This window comes from Osmerus mordax, chromosome 5 (assembly GCF_038355195.1).
Source record: "Osmerus mordax isolate fOsmMor3 chromosome 5, fOsmMor3.pri, whole genome shotgun sequence".
NCBI classification, from domain to species: domain Eukaryota; kingdom Metazoa; phylum Chordata; class Actinopteri; order Osmeriformes; family Osmeridae; genus Osmerus; species Osmerus mordax.
In genome coordinates this window covers 653380-667759 of record NC_090054.1, presented here as the reverse complement: position 1 = coordinate 667759, position 14380 = coordinate 653380, and the positions used below count along the sequence as shown (strand labels likewise).

The 14380-nt window shown below is 49.2% G+C and overlaps 1 protein-coding gene across 1 annotated transcript; it reads left to right on the top strand.

Moving 5' to 3' along the window:
• The first annotated feature begins 3254 nt into the window (after positions 1-3254).
• Positions 3255-13871, top strand: kcnk12 (potassium channel, subfamily K, member 12). Its single transcript, XM_067236938.1, has 2 exons — positions 3255-3591; positions 12982-13871. The coding sequence occupies exons 1-2, from the start codon at positions 3255-3257 to the stop codon at positions 13869-13871; spliced, it is 1227 nt and encodes a 408-aa protein (XP_067093039.1).
• The last annotated feature ends 509 nt before the right edge of the window (positions 13872-14380 follow it).

The following is a 14380-nucleotide window of genomic DNA, read 5'->3' as shown; positions in this document are numbered from 1 at the left end:
CGCCCCTGCCTATAGCACTCTGTTAGGCTTCTGTGTTGCAGTCCAAACATGAAGGCTATTTACGTGTCGGCTACCGCTGTGAATAGACTAACGGTAAATGCAGATTAACTGTTGATCTCATTTTTATCTAGAAAGTTAGAAGAACACTGCTTAAACGTTACTGTGTAGCAACTAAACCTACAAGTAAAGTTGATATCACCAGTTTATTGGACTCCCTCCGGTAATTGGTTATCTCTTTTTTGGACATAACAGTCAAGTTATCATATATTTTTTTTTATTTCTTGAATTGACCGCTTCACCAAACACGTAGAGTATATTTTTGTTACAATTTCGATGCACATTGTTTTTTGTTTGCAGTCAGGGCCTATCTGTGGATCAAATGTAAAAAATGTTTTTTTTTGCCTTCTTGTCCTCCATTATTAGCTCTAGCTTTTTCTAAGGTGATGCACTAGCGATACAACTGAACAAACGCGGTCAGGAAAAGGTTGAATTTTACGGCTGTGAAATCACGTTCAATGTAGTAAATCCCTTAACTTTTCTATGCAACAACCTTAAGTAAATGCCTTATCTAAGGAGAAATCTACCCCTAAGTGTCATAATTAAGGAAAAAACTTAAGGTGTTTTGTACAACCGGACCCAGTTACTGTAGTACAATATCTCTTATTGAACAACTATCGCCCTAAGGGGACAGAGATGGCTTTGGTCACACACAAACACACACACGTGCACACATGTGCACACACACATGCATTTTATTCATTTATTTTATTTAACCTTTATTTACTCAGGAACGGCTCCTTGAGATATGAAATCTCTTCATCCAGAGTGTCCTGGCCAGGATAGGCTGCACCAAGTCATAACACCATCACAACATGAAAAACGATTAATCTAGTACAATAATCATACTGGAATATAATAAAAACAACTGTAAACAATTACAGGTCAGGGAATCAGACTAAAAATCCTCCATCAGTGATTTAAAACTCCAATCTGGACACGTTTGTCCAGTTGAAAGCAAATTTGAAAGACGTTCCAACGGGGGTGGCGTGTTACCCTGGTATTCTACCAAACCGCCCATGATGATGCTCGTTAAAGACAATGTTAATGTTTTTTGAATAACAGATCTGAACATGTAAAAGTGTCTTGCTTTAACTAATGATGTCTCTACAAAATCTCTCTGCGCATTTGATTTTCTATAAGTGCATTTACGTGGACTTCCATTTTTTATGATGGATTTATGGTAGACAGAGTTGTCTACATTTTGTTGAGATATAATGTGGTTTCATGGTTCCGTTAGGCTACTTGGCAGTGTTGTTGTTATAAGGCCAGATTAAATGATGCCATACCCTATTAATTTGAAACGCTGCCACTGTGTTCCAGGCTGATGGAGACCAGGACATGAAATCATGTTTTCCATATGTCATTCTGAATGTTGAAACAGTTCACAGGATATAATCATGTGAAAGACGTGAGTAGACCTCCCAGTTCTGGTGAATAAGAATCCTCCGATAAAATGGTCAAACCCAGAATGTGTGAGACAGAGCACACACACACATACACACACACATACACACACATACACACACATACACACACATACACACATGCCATATAGCTTTTCTAGAAGACATCTGAGACATAGAGCCAGAGCGTGGTGCTTACAGTAACAGGGCGCAGGGCTGGGATCGATAACTCCACGGACCAGCGCTTCTGCAGGTCGTATTGATTTTGTGAAGGTCTATTAAATGTTCAATTTAGCGTGGATGCTCGCCTCGATTATGCGGAGCAGTTAGAAGTCTTTTGCCAAGAAAAGGGTTTATGTTTTGTAAACTGTGGACATTTGTAAACTGTGCAATGTCTAAAACCGAGTCTTTTCCGTTGTCATGCTCTCCTGCACCGCGCAGGATATTCTCCCGCCGAACCCGAAATCAGAAAATGTCTGCAGTTAACACGTAACACTGGTATCAGATGGGCTTTAACAGGCAACTGCAACCAATATGATGGCGTCCCAAAAGCCAAACCGTCCATTTGAGGGGAGATTCCCCATCCATTTAGAATTTTGCGCATTCGAAAAGGCCTGTGGCACACGCCCCCCCCCCCCCCCTTCCACACACACGCGCACACACACACACACACACACACACACACACCAGTGCGGCAGGAGCGCATTATGATCGGATTTTTGCCCTCCATGGCTAGAACCCTGTCGAGGATTTCTCGGAGCTGGTTCTGGATAATGATGCGCAGAAGCGCGGAGAAGGAGTAGCCCGCTGTTACCTAACGGCGATACAGAAGGGAGTCTGATGCGGGTCGATGATAAAACTGTGACTGTCACGTAACACATCTCTGAAACTCGCTGGTCACTTAATGGGTATCTAAAAGCCTATCGTTTTAAAGCGTTGGTAACTTTAGCAAAGTGGACTGTTCTAGGCACAGTGCTCGCGATGATGAATCATGCTCATCGGAACTCGGTGAAGCAACTCGCGGGTATCACTAGAACTAAAGCGTTAATGGTAGAGAAATCACGATGACGTCACGAGTCTCCGGTCGCTCATGTTCCGAACATTAAGACTCTAATGAAAGTGTGCCAATAGCGGACAGAGGAGGCTGTGGGCTCGTGAGAACAGTAAACGGCGCCGGGCAGTCATCTTTCGGACAGAGAGAAGCATGATTCAGAGACGGTCTGGTGCTAATCACGGGAGCTTTCAACCCCGCAGCTGAAAACCGATAGGAGCCGCGACTCTTAACGAGACGAAAAAATAAGAAAAATAACACAAATGGCGGACATGTCTGCGGCAATTAGAGAATGGCAGAGATGACTTGTGTGTGTGTAGGACGGTGTCACATGAGAAGAACAGATGTTCTTCACGGTCCCACGGTAAACCCCGTGGCAGAGTACTAGCGCTCGACATAGAAGTCCTACAGCGCTGTTACGCAGATATTCTGAAAAAGCATGGAGTGTCCGCGGCTCCGGGAGGGAGAATGCTTTATTGACCTGATACATCCACAAGTGTGTCTGTTCTTGTTGCGTTGTCTCGTCTCCTACAGTCTCCTACATCTGCAAAAAAGACGATAGTTTCCATACTCTGTTGCCCGTATGTCGGTACGTTGGTCAGGACACCACGAGACATACCCATGGAGTTCTCTAACGGCCCGTCCTGACCGGTCAGAAGCGCAAGTGAGTGAGCATAGATGCCTTCCCCGGCGCGGAGCGGGTCGCTGTTCGTCTCTCTGGGGGTGCTGAAACCTGAATCATGCCTGTCCAGCGGATGCCGGGCTGCCGCGGGCTACACATCAACGAAGACAACGGGCGCTTCCTCCTCCTCGCGGTCCTCATCATCCTGTACCTGCTGTGCGGCGCGGCGGTGTTCTCCGCCATAGAGAGACCCTCTGAGCTGCGCGCTCACGGCCGCTGGAACCGGGCGCTCTACAACTTTAGCGATACGTTCAACATCAGTCTTGCGGAACTGAAGTCCTTCTTACGGGAGTACGAGGCGGCGATCGCTGCCGGGATACGGGCTGACGTTCTCCGGCCAAGATGGGATTTTACCGGAGCTTTCTACTTTGTGGGGACCGTTGTGTCAACTATAGGTGAGTTTCGGGGCTACAGGGATCAGTATCCAGTGTTTGGATATAGTTATAGTTAAGGATATAGTTAAGGATATAATTCAGTGGTAGTGATGGGTATAGTTCAGTGGTAGAGGGTAGCCTATAACTCAGTGGTAGAGGGTATAGTTCAGTGGTAGAGGGTGTCAGTGGTGGTGATAGGTATAGCTCATGTGAGTGTTTATATTTATTGTTGTGTGTGTACGTGTGTCAGTGTTTATATGATAATGACAGAGGGTGTGTGTGTGTGACAGAGGGTGTGTGTGTGTGTGTGTGACAGAGGGTGTGTGTGTGACAGAGGGTGTGTGTGACAGAGGGTGTGTGTGTGTGACAGAGGGTGTGTGTGACAGAGAGTGTGTGTGTGACAGAGGGTGTGTGTGACAGAGAGTGTGTGTGTGACAGAGGGTGTGTGTGACAGAGAGTGTGTTTGTGACAGAGGGGAAGAGCAGGGACGCCAGCCCTCCGGAGTGTGTAGGACAGGCCCCCTGGGTGGGTCATGCTGCAGTCTTAGTCCAAACATGGAGAATGTCAATGAGAAGCCCCCCCACACACACACCCTTCAACATTTGCTGGTGCGATAGGTCACTAAAGAGCAAGAGGCCCCTCTGGCGCCCTCCCATCCCCCCCCAGCACCCCCATCCCCCCCCAACATCCCCCAGCCTCCCCAGCACCCCCCAGCACCCCCTAGCCCCCCCCCCCAACACCCCCCAGCACATCATAATCTATTTAACTCCTCCCTCAGAGTATCGGACACACGGTCTCATAGTCACTAAAGGGACCTTGTAGTGCAATACTTGTAATCAGCAATATTTTCTTATGATGTAAATTACTTTATGTTTTTAACTGTATATTTTTAGACATGTATTTTTAATCTTCTATTTAACAACTTTCTATTATTATTTATATTCTTTATGCCTGATGTGCTAGGTGTGCAAACGCAACACAAGATTTTACCCTCTGAGATCAATAAAGTATTTCTGATTCTGAGGATGAAGCTCTTTCCCTGCATCATCCTGTTGTCTTTCCTCTGAGGGCAGCCGGGAGCAGCGTCCTGCCTCAGGAAGGAACTCGGGCTTCCAACCTTCTCGGTAAAAGGGACTGAGCCACCGAGCCACAAAGAGAGACAGAGTTTGAGTGCAAGGCCCCTCTCCTCTCTCCCCTCATCCTCTCTCCTCTTCCTCCACTCTCTCCCCTATCCTCTTCCTCCAATCTCTCCCCTATCCTCATACTTCCCCCTCTACCCTCTCATCTTCCCCCCCTCTCTCCCCTTTCATCTTCCTCCCCTCTCTCCTCTTCCTCCCCTCTCTCCCTCCTCCCCTCTCTCCTTTCCTCTCTTCTCCCCCTCTCTCCCCTCTCAGCTTCCTCTCCTCTTCCTCCCCTCTCTCCCCTCTCTTCGTCCTCCCCTCTCTCCCCTGTCCTCTTCCTCCCCCTGTCCCCTCTTCTCTTCCTCCCCTCTCTCCTCATCCTCCTCTCTCCTCCTACTCCCTCTCCCATCTACCCTTTCCCCTCTCTACTCATCCTCTCCCCTCTCTTTCCTCATCCTTCCCTCTCTCTTCATCCTTCCCCCTCCCCTCTCTCCCCTCTCCCCTCTCCCCTCTCTCCTCATCTTTCCCCCTCTCCTCATCCTCCTCTCTCCTCTTCCTTCCCTCTCTTTCCTCATCCTTCCCTCTCTCCTCATCCTTCCCCCTCCCCTCTCTCCCCTCTCCCCTCTCTCCTCATCTTTCCCCCTCTCCTCATCCTCCTCTCTCCTCTTCCTCCCTTCTCTATCTTCCTCTTATCAGTCTGTGCTGGAGGAGGTCATTTGTTCTCTCATCCATCCCCCTCTCTCTCCCCCTCTCTCTCCCTCTCTCTCTCCTTCTCCCTCTGTCTGGAACCTTCACTTGTCAATTGACTTGATTTTGTTGAAAAGGAGTAAGTGAGATAAAAAATGGCTGTTGTGGTATCACTGTTGGTTAGCTGGAAGTTTTGACTGCCCAATAAAGATATACAGGTACATATACATTTAAAGTCAAAGTCTCTCTCGCTCTCTCGCTCTGTCTCTCTATTCCTCTCTCCTTCAGTGTTTGTGGTGGTGGCTCAAAGTAACAGGCAGATATAACATTCCTCTACTTTTTTAAGTCTTATTGCCAAGTTTTTTACTCTAAAGACAGAAGATCACTTCAGTAATCTACGTATCATCCACAACATCTAAATATCTAAAGGTGTAAAAATCTCCAGGTAGATACCTGTCTAACATACATCTTTGCTCTGCTCTCCTCTCCTCTGCTTTCCCCTCCCCTCCTCTGCTTTCCTCTGCTCTGCTCTCCAGCCCCAGTGTCACTATGTTACTCCCTGTCCCCCCAGTGTCTCTATGTTACTCCCTGCAGCTCCAGTGTCTCTATGTTACTCCCTGTCCCCCCAGTGTCTCTATGTTACTCCCTCCAGCCCCAGTTTCTCTATGTTACTCCCTGTCCCCCCAGTGTCTCTATGTTACTCCCTGTCCCCCCAGTGTCACTATGTTACTCCCTGTCCCCCCAGTGTCTCTATGTTACTCCCTGTCCCCCCAGTGTCTCTATGTTACTCCCTCCAGCCCCAGTTTCTCTATGTTACTCCCTGTCCCCCCAGTGTCTCTATGTTACTCCCTCCAGCCCCAGTGTCTCTATGTTACTCCCTGTCCCCCAAGTGTCTCTATGTTACTCCCTGTCCCCCCAGTGTCTCTATGTTACTCCCTGTCCCCCCAGTGTCTCTATGTTACTCCCTCCAGCCCCAGTGTCTCTATGTTACTCCCTGCAGCTCCAGTTTCTCTATGTTACTCCCTGTCCCTCCAGTGTCTCTATGTTACTCCCTGTCCCCCCAGTGTCTCTATGTTACTCCCTCCAGCCCCAGTTTCTCTATGTTACTCCCTGTCCCCCCAGTGTCTCTATGTTACTCCCTCCAGCCCCAGTGTCTCTATGTTACTCCCTGCAGCTCCAGTTTCTCTATGTTACTCCATGTCCCCCCAGTCTCTCTATGTTACTCCCTGTCCCCCCAGTGTCTCTATGTTACTCCCTGTCCCCCCAGTGTCTCTATGTTACTCTCTGTCCCCCCAGTGTCTCTATGTTACTTCCTACAGCCCCAGTGTCTCTATGTTACTCCCTGCCCCAGTGTCTACAGGGTTAGTGCTTAACTGCCCCCCTGATCTCCTCGCTGCAGTGTGAGATCACAGAGGAAGGAAATGTCAGGATTCTAAATAGAGAACAGAGGGTTTCTTTTCAGATGAAAGACTCCTGCTGTGATGCTAGGCCTAGGTTCTCCTCCCTGGAGCAGGGGCTCCTCTCTGCTCCTGTCCTCTCTCCTCCTCCCTGTTCTATCTCTCCGGTGTTGTAAAGACTTGCGCTACTAGTGTGGGTGGGCTGAAGGTTTTCTGTCCTTTCTGTCCTGTGCACATTTTCTTACTATTTTGTGTGGTTTGGGTCCTATTAGAAAGGATTTCGTATTAACGTTGTCTAAACTTGGTAGCATAGGATGGTGGGTTCAAGTGAACATAGGCTGAGTGCGTATGTGGGTGAATTGACAATGGCGTCTTTTCCCAACAAAGAGGAGGTGTGCATCCTCTCCCTTAGCCATGGCTTCAGGTGTGTGCCTCGGGCCGGCTAAACAAACGTGTAAATATGTCAGTGGAGAACGGCTTGTGGGTGAAATGTGATGTTTTTGCAGGAGACGCATAGTGATGTAGGGATTTAAGCTAACTGGGGTATGGAGTGGAAGGGGGAGTATGCCCTGAGTCACAGGAGCACGAGAAGGAGAAGGTAGAGGAGGGCAGAGCCTTGATCCTGAGTCATGGGAGAAGGAAAAGGTAGAGGAGGGCAGAGCCTTGATCCTGAGTCATGGGAGAAGGAGAAGGTAGAGGAGGGCAGAGCCTTGATCCTGAGTCATTGGAGAAGGAGAAGGTAGAGGAGGGGAGGGCCTTGATAGTGAAGGCAGAGATTGAGGGTTACGGTTTCTATTTGTTAACGTATATGCTCTGAACAGGGGGTTCCCATCTTGTTTCAGACGTTCTACTCCCTCTGCAGGATGGAACAGATATAAAGCAGACAGAGAATGATGGATAGAGAGACAGGGAGATGGTCTCTCCTCTCATCTCTCTCCTGGTCTCTCCTCTCCTCCCCTCTCTCTCCTGGTCTTTGGAGGATTTCCTCAACCTGACAGCAGACATCACCAGATCTGTTTGTTTCTGTAACAATGACGAACAGGAAATCATTAGTCACTGGGTATCCTGGTGGGGAGACCAGGGCCACTGGGACAGAACCCAGGGACAGACAGACGGACTGGCCCATCTGCTGAGTAGCAGGACTGCAGAAAGGATGAAAATAGACACATTGACACTGTATACAGAGACGGTATTAGCACTTTACATAATCACTCTCTCTGTCTTTCATGCTCCCCCCCTCTTTCTCTCTCACACACACATAGTTAATGCAGCAACACTGATCCTGTGTCTGAAACAGAATTGAACGGTATGTTATGGTGATTCACATTCCAGGGATAATACCGGCTTTGATGAGACACTGTTTAACACCCTGTGCTCTGGGGAGAATGTGTGTGTGTGTGTGCTTCCATGTTGATTAGTTGTCAGGTACATTAGGTGCATTAGCTCAATCTCTCTGTCCTCCTCCCTTTTCTATCTTCCTCTCCTCACTTTCCTATCTTCCTCTCCTCCTCCCTTTATTCGCTCTCCTCCTTTCCTTCTCCTCTCCTCCTCTCCTCTCCTCCTCTCCTCCTCCTCTATTCTGCTCTATACTGCTCTGTACTGATCTATACTGCTCTACTCTGATCTGTACTGCTCTATACTGCTCTGTACTGCTCTATTCTGCTCTATACTGTTCTGTATCGCTCTATACTTCTCTGCACCGGTCTGCACTGCTATACTGCTCTGTACTGATCTATACTGCTCTACTCTGATCTGTACTGCTCTATACTGCTCTGTACTGCTCTATACTGTTCTGTATCGCTCTATACTTCTCTGCACCGGTCTGCACTGCTATACTGCTCTGTACTGATCTATACTGCTCTACTCTGATCTGTACTGCTCTATACTGCTCTGTACTGCTTTATACTGTTCTGTATCGCTCTATACTTCTCTGCACCGGTCTGCACTGCTGTACTGCTCTCTACTGCTCTGTATTGCTCTTTACTGCTCTATCCTGTTCCATACTGCTCTGGACTGCTACATGCTGGCAACTCTAGGCAGCTCTGGGTGACCTCACTCTGAAAGACAGGCTTTTAGAATATCTTACTCCCAGCTTCAACCTTGTGGATCCTATTGGACCAAAATGCTGGCAACTCTGTAAGGACTTCTTTAATGTGTGGGAGGAGGTCACATGGACAGGAGCCAGAGTATTCTCTCTATCTGTCTTTCTTTCTTTCTTTCTCTCTTTCTCTCTCCCTATCTCTCTCCCTCCCTCTCTCTCTCCCTCTCTCTCTCCCTCTCTCTCCCTCTCTCTCTCCCTCTCTCTCTCTCTCTCTCTCTCTCCCTCTCGCTCGCTCTCCCTCTCTCTCTCCCTCTCTCTCTCCCTCTCTCTCTCCCTCTCCCTCTCTCTCTCCCTCTTTCCCTCTCTCCCTCTCTGCCTCTCTCCCTCTCTGTCTCCCTCTCTCTGCCTCTCTCTCCCCCTCTCTCTCTCCCTCTCTCCCCCATGCTTTGTTTATTTCCTTATTTTCTTAGCCTTTGTTCCCCAAATTACAATTTACAGCAATGAATTTGTGTTGTTGACTAACAATACTACTATTTGTATACTGTGACCACTACAGTAACAAGAGCTCAAAATGCAATTGCTGTATAATGTAAATATAAAATAAACATCCTGTAAGAAGGACAATGGCAATATTTATAATTTACATAATGTCAAACTCATTAGGTGGAACATATCTAAAATTCAGGGACACGTTATAGTCAATGGTTCATGAAAACCTTTTTATAATAGTGTTTTCAATTCCTCCCAGCAGTGTGTAAAAGGTATTCAGAATGTTGATTTTATTTGAAGGCTTTGTGTCTATTTTGAATGCAAAGTTTGGTTTCTACGACAGATAATATGGTTTTGACGACAGTGTTTGATTTTGGGTCAAAAGTCAAGGGTTTGGCCAAAACAGTGTAAGTATGAATGTGTGTGTTTAGAGTTTGGAGAAAACACAGTACACATTCAAGAATGTGTCTTAGCAGAAAAACTGTAAGTACAACATTAAACTGGTGCACAACCATAATGCTGTGAGGCCGGGAGGGCTCGGGGCAGAAAATACTTAGAGTACTATGTGATAGCCTATTGGCAACGTGGTTAAGCATTTTGACTGTCTTGCTTGTGAACAATGACACAAGGACTGATTCTGATGGCACTGGCATGTTTATTGACCTATAGCACGTAGGCCTCTCTAGGAGTTTGAGCAAGCTATCCTTGCAGGTAATCCATATTATGGTAATGTTTGAATGAAATGTTTTGATGCTGACAATCGACTGAGTAGGTTAGATTCAGAATAGTTTTCTTGTCGCCCATTTGTGGCTTTGTCACACAATAGATTACTGTAGCTCAGCTCAATGCTGTTGTATTACTGTAGTGCAGCTCAGCTCAATGCTGTTATATTTAAATCTAGGACCAGTTCCACAGCTGAAGCCATATTCACTGTGGCAGATCCATGGATGAAAATCTGGCAAGTTTACTAACAGCAAAACAATCTGAAGTGGATGCTTACGTAATAGATGAGTGAATTTTGTTACGTTAACCTAATGCATACTACACAAGTCTGTTATAGCATCAGCTAGTTAGCATACAGCTCTACCTCCAATATACCTATTTACTGAAGGCATACATACTCCCTTTATTGCAAACAACAGGATCCCTTTTAGTGAAAGAGTGTTCGGGCAGGTCTGGTGTAGAAGAGTGTTCAAACAGGTCTGGTGTAGAAGAGTGTTCAGGCTGGTCTGGTGTAGAAGAGTGTTCAGGCAGGTCTGGTGTAGAAGAGTGTTCAGGCAGGTCTGGTGTAGAAGAGTGTTCAGGCAGGTCTGGTGTAGAAGAGTGTTCAAACAGGTCTGGTGTAGAAGAGTGTTCAGGCAGGTCTGGTGTAGAAGAGTGTTCGGGCAGGTCTGGTGTAGAAGAGTGTTCAGGCAGGTCTGGTGTAGAAGAGTGTTCAGGCAGGTCTGGTGTAGAAGAGTGTTCAGGCAGGTCTGGTGTAGAAGAGTGTTCAGACAGGTCTGGTGTAGAAGAGTGTTCAGGCTGGTCTGGTGTAGAAGAGTGTTCGGGCAGGTCTGGTGTAGAAGAGTGTTCAGGCAGGTCTGGTGTAGAAGAGTGTTCAGGCAGGTCTGGTGTAGAAGAGTGTTCAAACAGGTCTGGTGTAGAAGAGTGTTCAGGCAGGTCTGGTGTAGAAGAGTGTTCAAACAGGTCTGGTGTAGAAGAGTGTTCAGGCTGGTCTGGTGTAGAAGAGTGTTCAGGCTGGTCTGGTGTAGAAGAGTGTTCGGGCAGGTCTGGTGTAGAAGAGTGTTCGGGCAGGTCTGGTGTAGAAGAGTGTTCAGGCTGGTCTGGTGTAGAAGAGTGTTCAGGCTGGTCTGGTGTAGAAGAGTGTTCGGGCAGGTCTGGTGTAGAAGAGTGTTCAGGCTGGTCTGGTGTAGAAGAGTGTTCAGGCAGGTCTGGTGTAGAAGAGTGTTCGGGCAGGTCTGGTGTAGAAGAGTGTTCGGGCAGGTCTGGGTAGAAGAGTGTTCAAACAGGTCTGGTGTAGAAGAGTGTTCAGGCTGGTCTGGTGTAGAAGAGTGTTCAGGCTGGTCTGGTGTAGAAGAGTGTTCAGGCAGGTCTGGTGTAGAAGAGTGTTCGGGCAGGTCTGGTGTAGAAGAGTGTTCGGGCAGGTCTGGTGTAGAAGAGTGTTCAAACAGGTCTGGTGTAGAAGAGTGTTCGGGCTGGTCTGGTGTAGAAGAGTGTTCAGGCTGGTCTGGTGTAGAAGAGTGTTCGGGCAGGTCTGGTGTAGAAGAGTGTTCGGGCAGGTCTGGTGTAGAAGAGTGTTCGGGCAGGTCTGGTGTAGAAGAGTGTTCGGGCAGGTCTGGTGTAGAAGAGTGTTCAAACAGGTCTGGTGTAGAAGAGTGTTCAGGCTGGTCTGGTGTAGAAGAGTGTTCAGGCAGGTCTGGTGTAGAAGAGTGTTCAGGCAGGTCTGGTGTAGAAGAGTGTTCGGGCAGGTCTGGTGTAGAAGAGTGTTCAAACAGGTCTGGTGTAGAAGAGTGTTCAGGCTGGTCTGGTGTAGAAGAGTGTTCAGGCAGGTCTGGTGTAGAAGAGTGTTCGGGCAGGTCTGGTGTAGAAGAGTGTTCGGGCAGGTCTGGTGTAGAAGAGTGTTCAGGCTGGTCTGGTGTAGAAGAGTGTTCGGGCAGGTCTGGTGTAGAAGAGTGTTCAGGCTGGTCTGGTGTAGAAGAGTGTTCGGGCAGGTCTGGTGTAGAAGAGTGTTCAGGCTGGTCTGGTGTAGAAGAGTGTTCAGGCAGGTCTGGTGTAGAAGAGTGTTCAGGCAGGTCTGGTGTAGAAGAGTGTTCAGGCAGGTCTGGTGTAGAAGAGTGTTCAGACAGGTCTGGTGTAAAAGAGTGTTCGGGCAGGTCTGGTGTAGAAGGTCTGGTATCTCCTCCCCAGCCCTACAGTACAGATGGTCTCTCCTCCCCAGCTGGTCTCTCCTCCCCAGCCCTACAGTACATTTGGTCTCTCCTCCCCAGCCCTACAGTACAGCTGGTCTCTCCTCCCCAGCTGGTCTCTCCTCCCCAGCCATACAATACAGCTGGTCTCTCCTCCCCAGCTGGTCTCTCCTCCTTGAATGAGTGTTGAATGATTTACTATTTTATAGCTTCTGTCAGACAGGAAGTCAGTGATCCACCTGCAGGTGGAGTCTGGCACCTTCGTCTGGGAGAGCTTGTCTTGTAGCAGATCCGGGATGATGGTGTCGAAGGCAGAGCTGAAGTCCACAAACAGAATCCTGGGGAGTCCAGGTGTTTCTGTGTGTGAGTGAGGTGTGTTTCTGTGTGTGAGGTGTGTTTCTGTGTGTGAGTGAGGTGTGTTTGTGTGTGTGAGTGAGGTGTGTTTCTGTGTGTGAGGTGTGTTTCTGTGTGTGAGTGAGGTGTGTTTCTGTGTGTGAGTGAGGTGTGTTTCTATGCTCCTCAGAACCGTATGTGTCTAGGTAGGTGATGGTATAGTCCACCCTGGTGGTCAGTAGTGACGAGGCTTCTGTTTGCACAGCATATTAACCCTTTCAGATGTCACTTTCAGGACAGGCTCCTGATTACTCTAACTCTTTATTCTCCTCCTCCCCTCTACGCTCCCTTCCTCTCCCCCTTCCCTCCATACTTCCCCCTCCTCTCTCCTCTCCCCTCTCTTCCTCCCCTCTCCCCTCCCCTCTCTCCCCCTCCAGGGTATGGTATGACCACCCCAGTGACAGCAGCAGGGAAGGTCTTCCTCATCTTCTATGGTCTCCTTGGCTGCGCCGCCACCATCCTTTTCTTCAACCTCTTCCTGGAGCGCATCATCACCCTCCTCGCCGTGGCGATGAAGACTGTGCGTGAGCGTCGTATCCGCACCAGTGGCCTGCTGCCTCCAGGGATCCAGCATGACTTCTCATCCTACAGCCTGCCGGGCTGGAAGCCCTCCGTCTACCACGTCATGCTCATCCTGGCCCTCTCCGCCATCCTGATCTCCTGCTGCGGCTCAGCCATGTACGCAGCGGTGGAGGGCTGGGCCTTCCTGGACTCGCTGTACTTCTGCTTTGTCACCTTCAGCACCATCGGCTTTGGGGACCTGGTGAGCAGCCAGCGACACGCCTACGACCAGCAGACGCTCTACCGCCTGGCCAACTTCCTGTTCATCCTGACGGGCGTGTGCTGCCTGTACTCGCTCTTTAACGTCATCTCCATCGTCATCAAGCAGGTGCTCAACTGGCTGCTGGAGCGGGCGGGCCTCCTGTGCTGCCAGCGCTGCCACAAGACCAATGCCTTCCTGGGCAGACGCAACGCCATCCGGCCCGGCTCAAGGAGCCGCAGGGGGCGCTTTGGACGGCCGGAGTGTCCAGACGCCCCGCCAAGCGACAGCGACACAGAGGGGAGGCGTCTGTCCGGGGAGATGATCTCCATGAAGGACCTGACAGCCTCCAACAAGGTGAGCCTGGCCATCATGCAGAAGCAGCTGTCAGACTCCGCCAACGGCTTCCCAGCCTGCGGAGGATCCAGACACAACGGCTTCTCTGGCGGCGTGGGAGCTCTGGGGATCATGAACAACAGGCTGGCGGAGACCAGCAACTCCAGATAGACACCAGACACCAGGAGAGAAATCTGGCTTTTGACTTTCAGCCTGAGGAACACTTCACTGTTTCAATTGTTCAGATGTCTTCTTCTTAGGCTTGGGGGAGAAACCAAAGGACAAGCGGGCGTGGAGAGAGACCAGGGGGCCTGGAGAGACCAGGGTCTTGGAGAGACCAGGGAGCCTGGAGAGACCAGGGGCCTGGTGAGACAAGGGGGCCTGGAGAGGCCAGGGGTGGGGAGTTGGGCAAATGTTACAGGGCACCATATATGCCCAGGAAAGAAGGAGAAGCTCTTAAAGGTTTTATGTCTGGGAGAGACCAGCATTTGAAGACTTTTTATTTGTGAGACCAGCTCTCCTGCGAGTGGAGACCAGAGACAAACCTCTGCTTGTAGACCTGGAGAGACCTAGAGAGGGGAGGGGGTGGGGAGGGCAGTAGGACCCTAGGGAGACCTATAGAGGGGTGGGTAGGGCAGTAGGACCCTGGGGGGACCTAGAGAGGGGTGGGGAAGGGATGG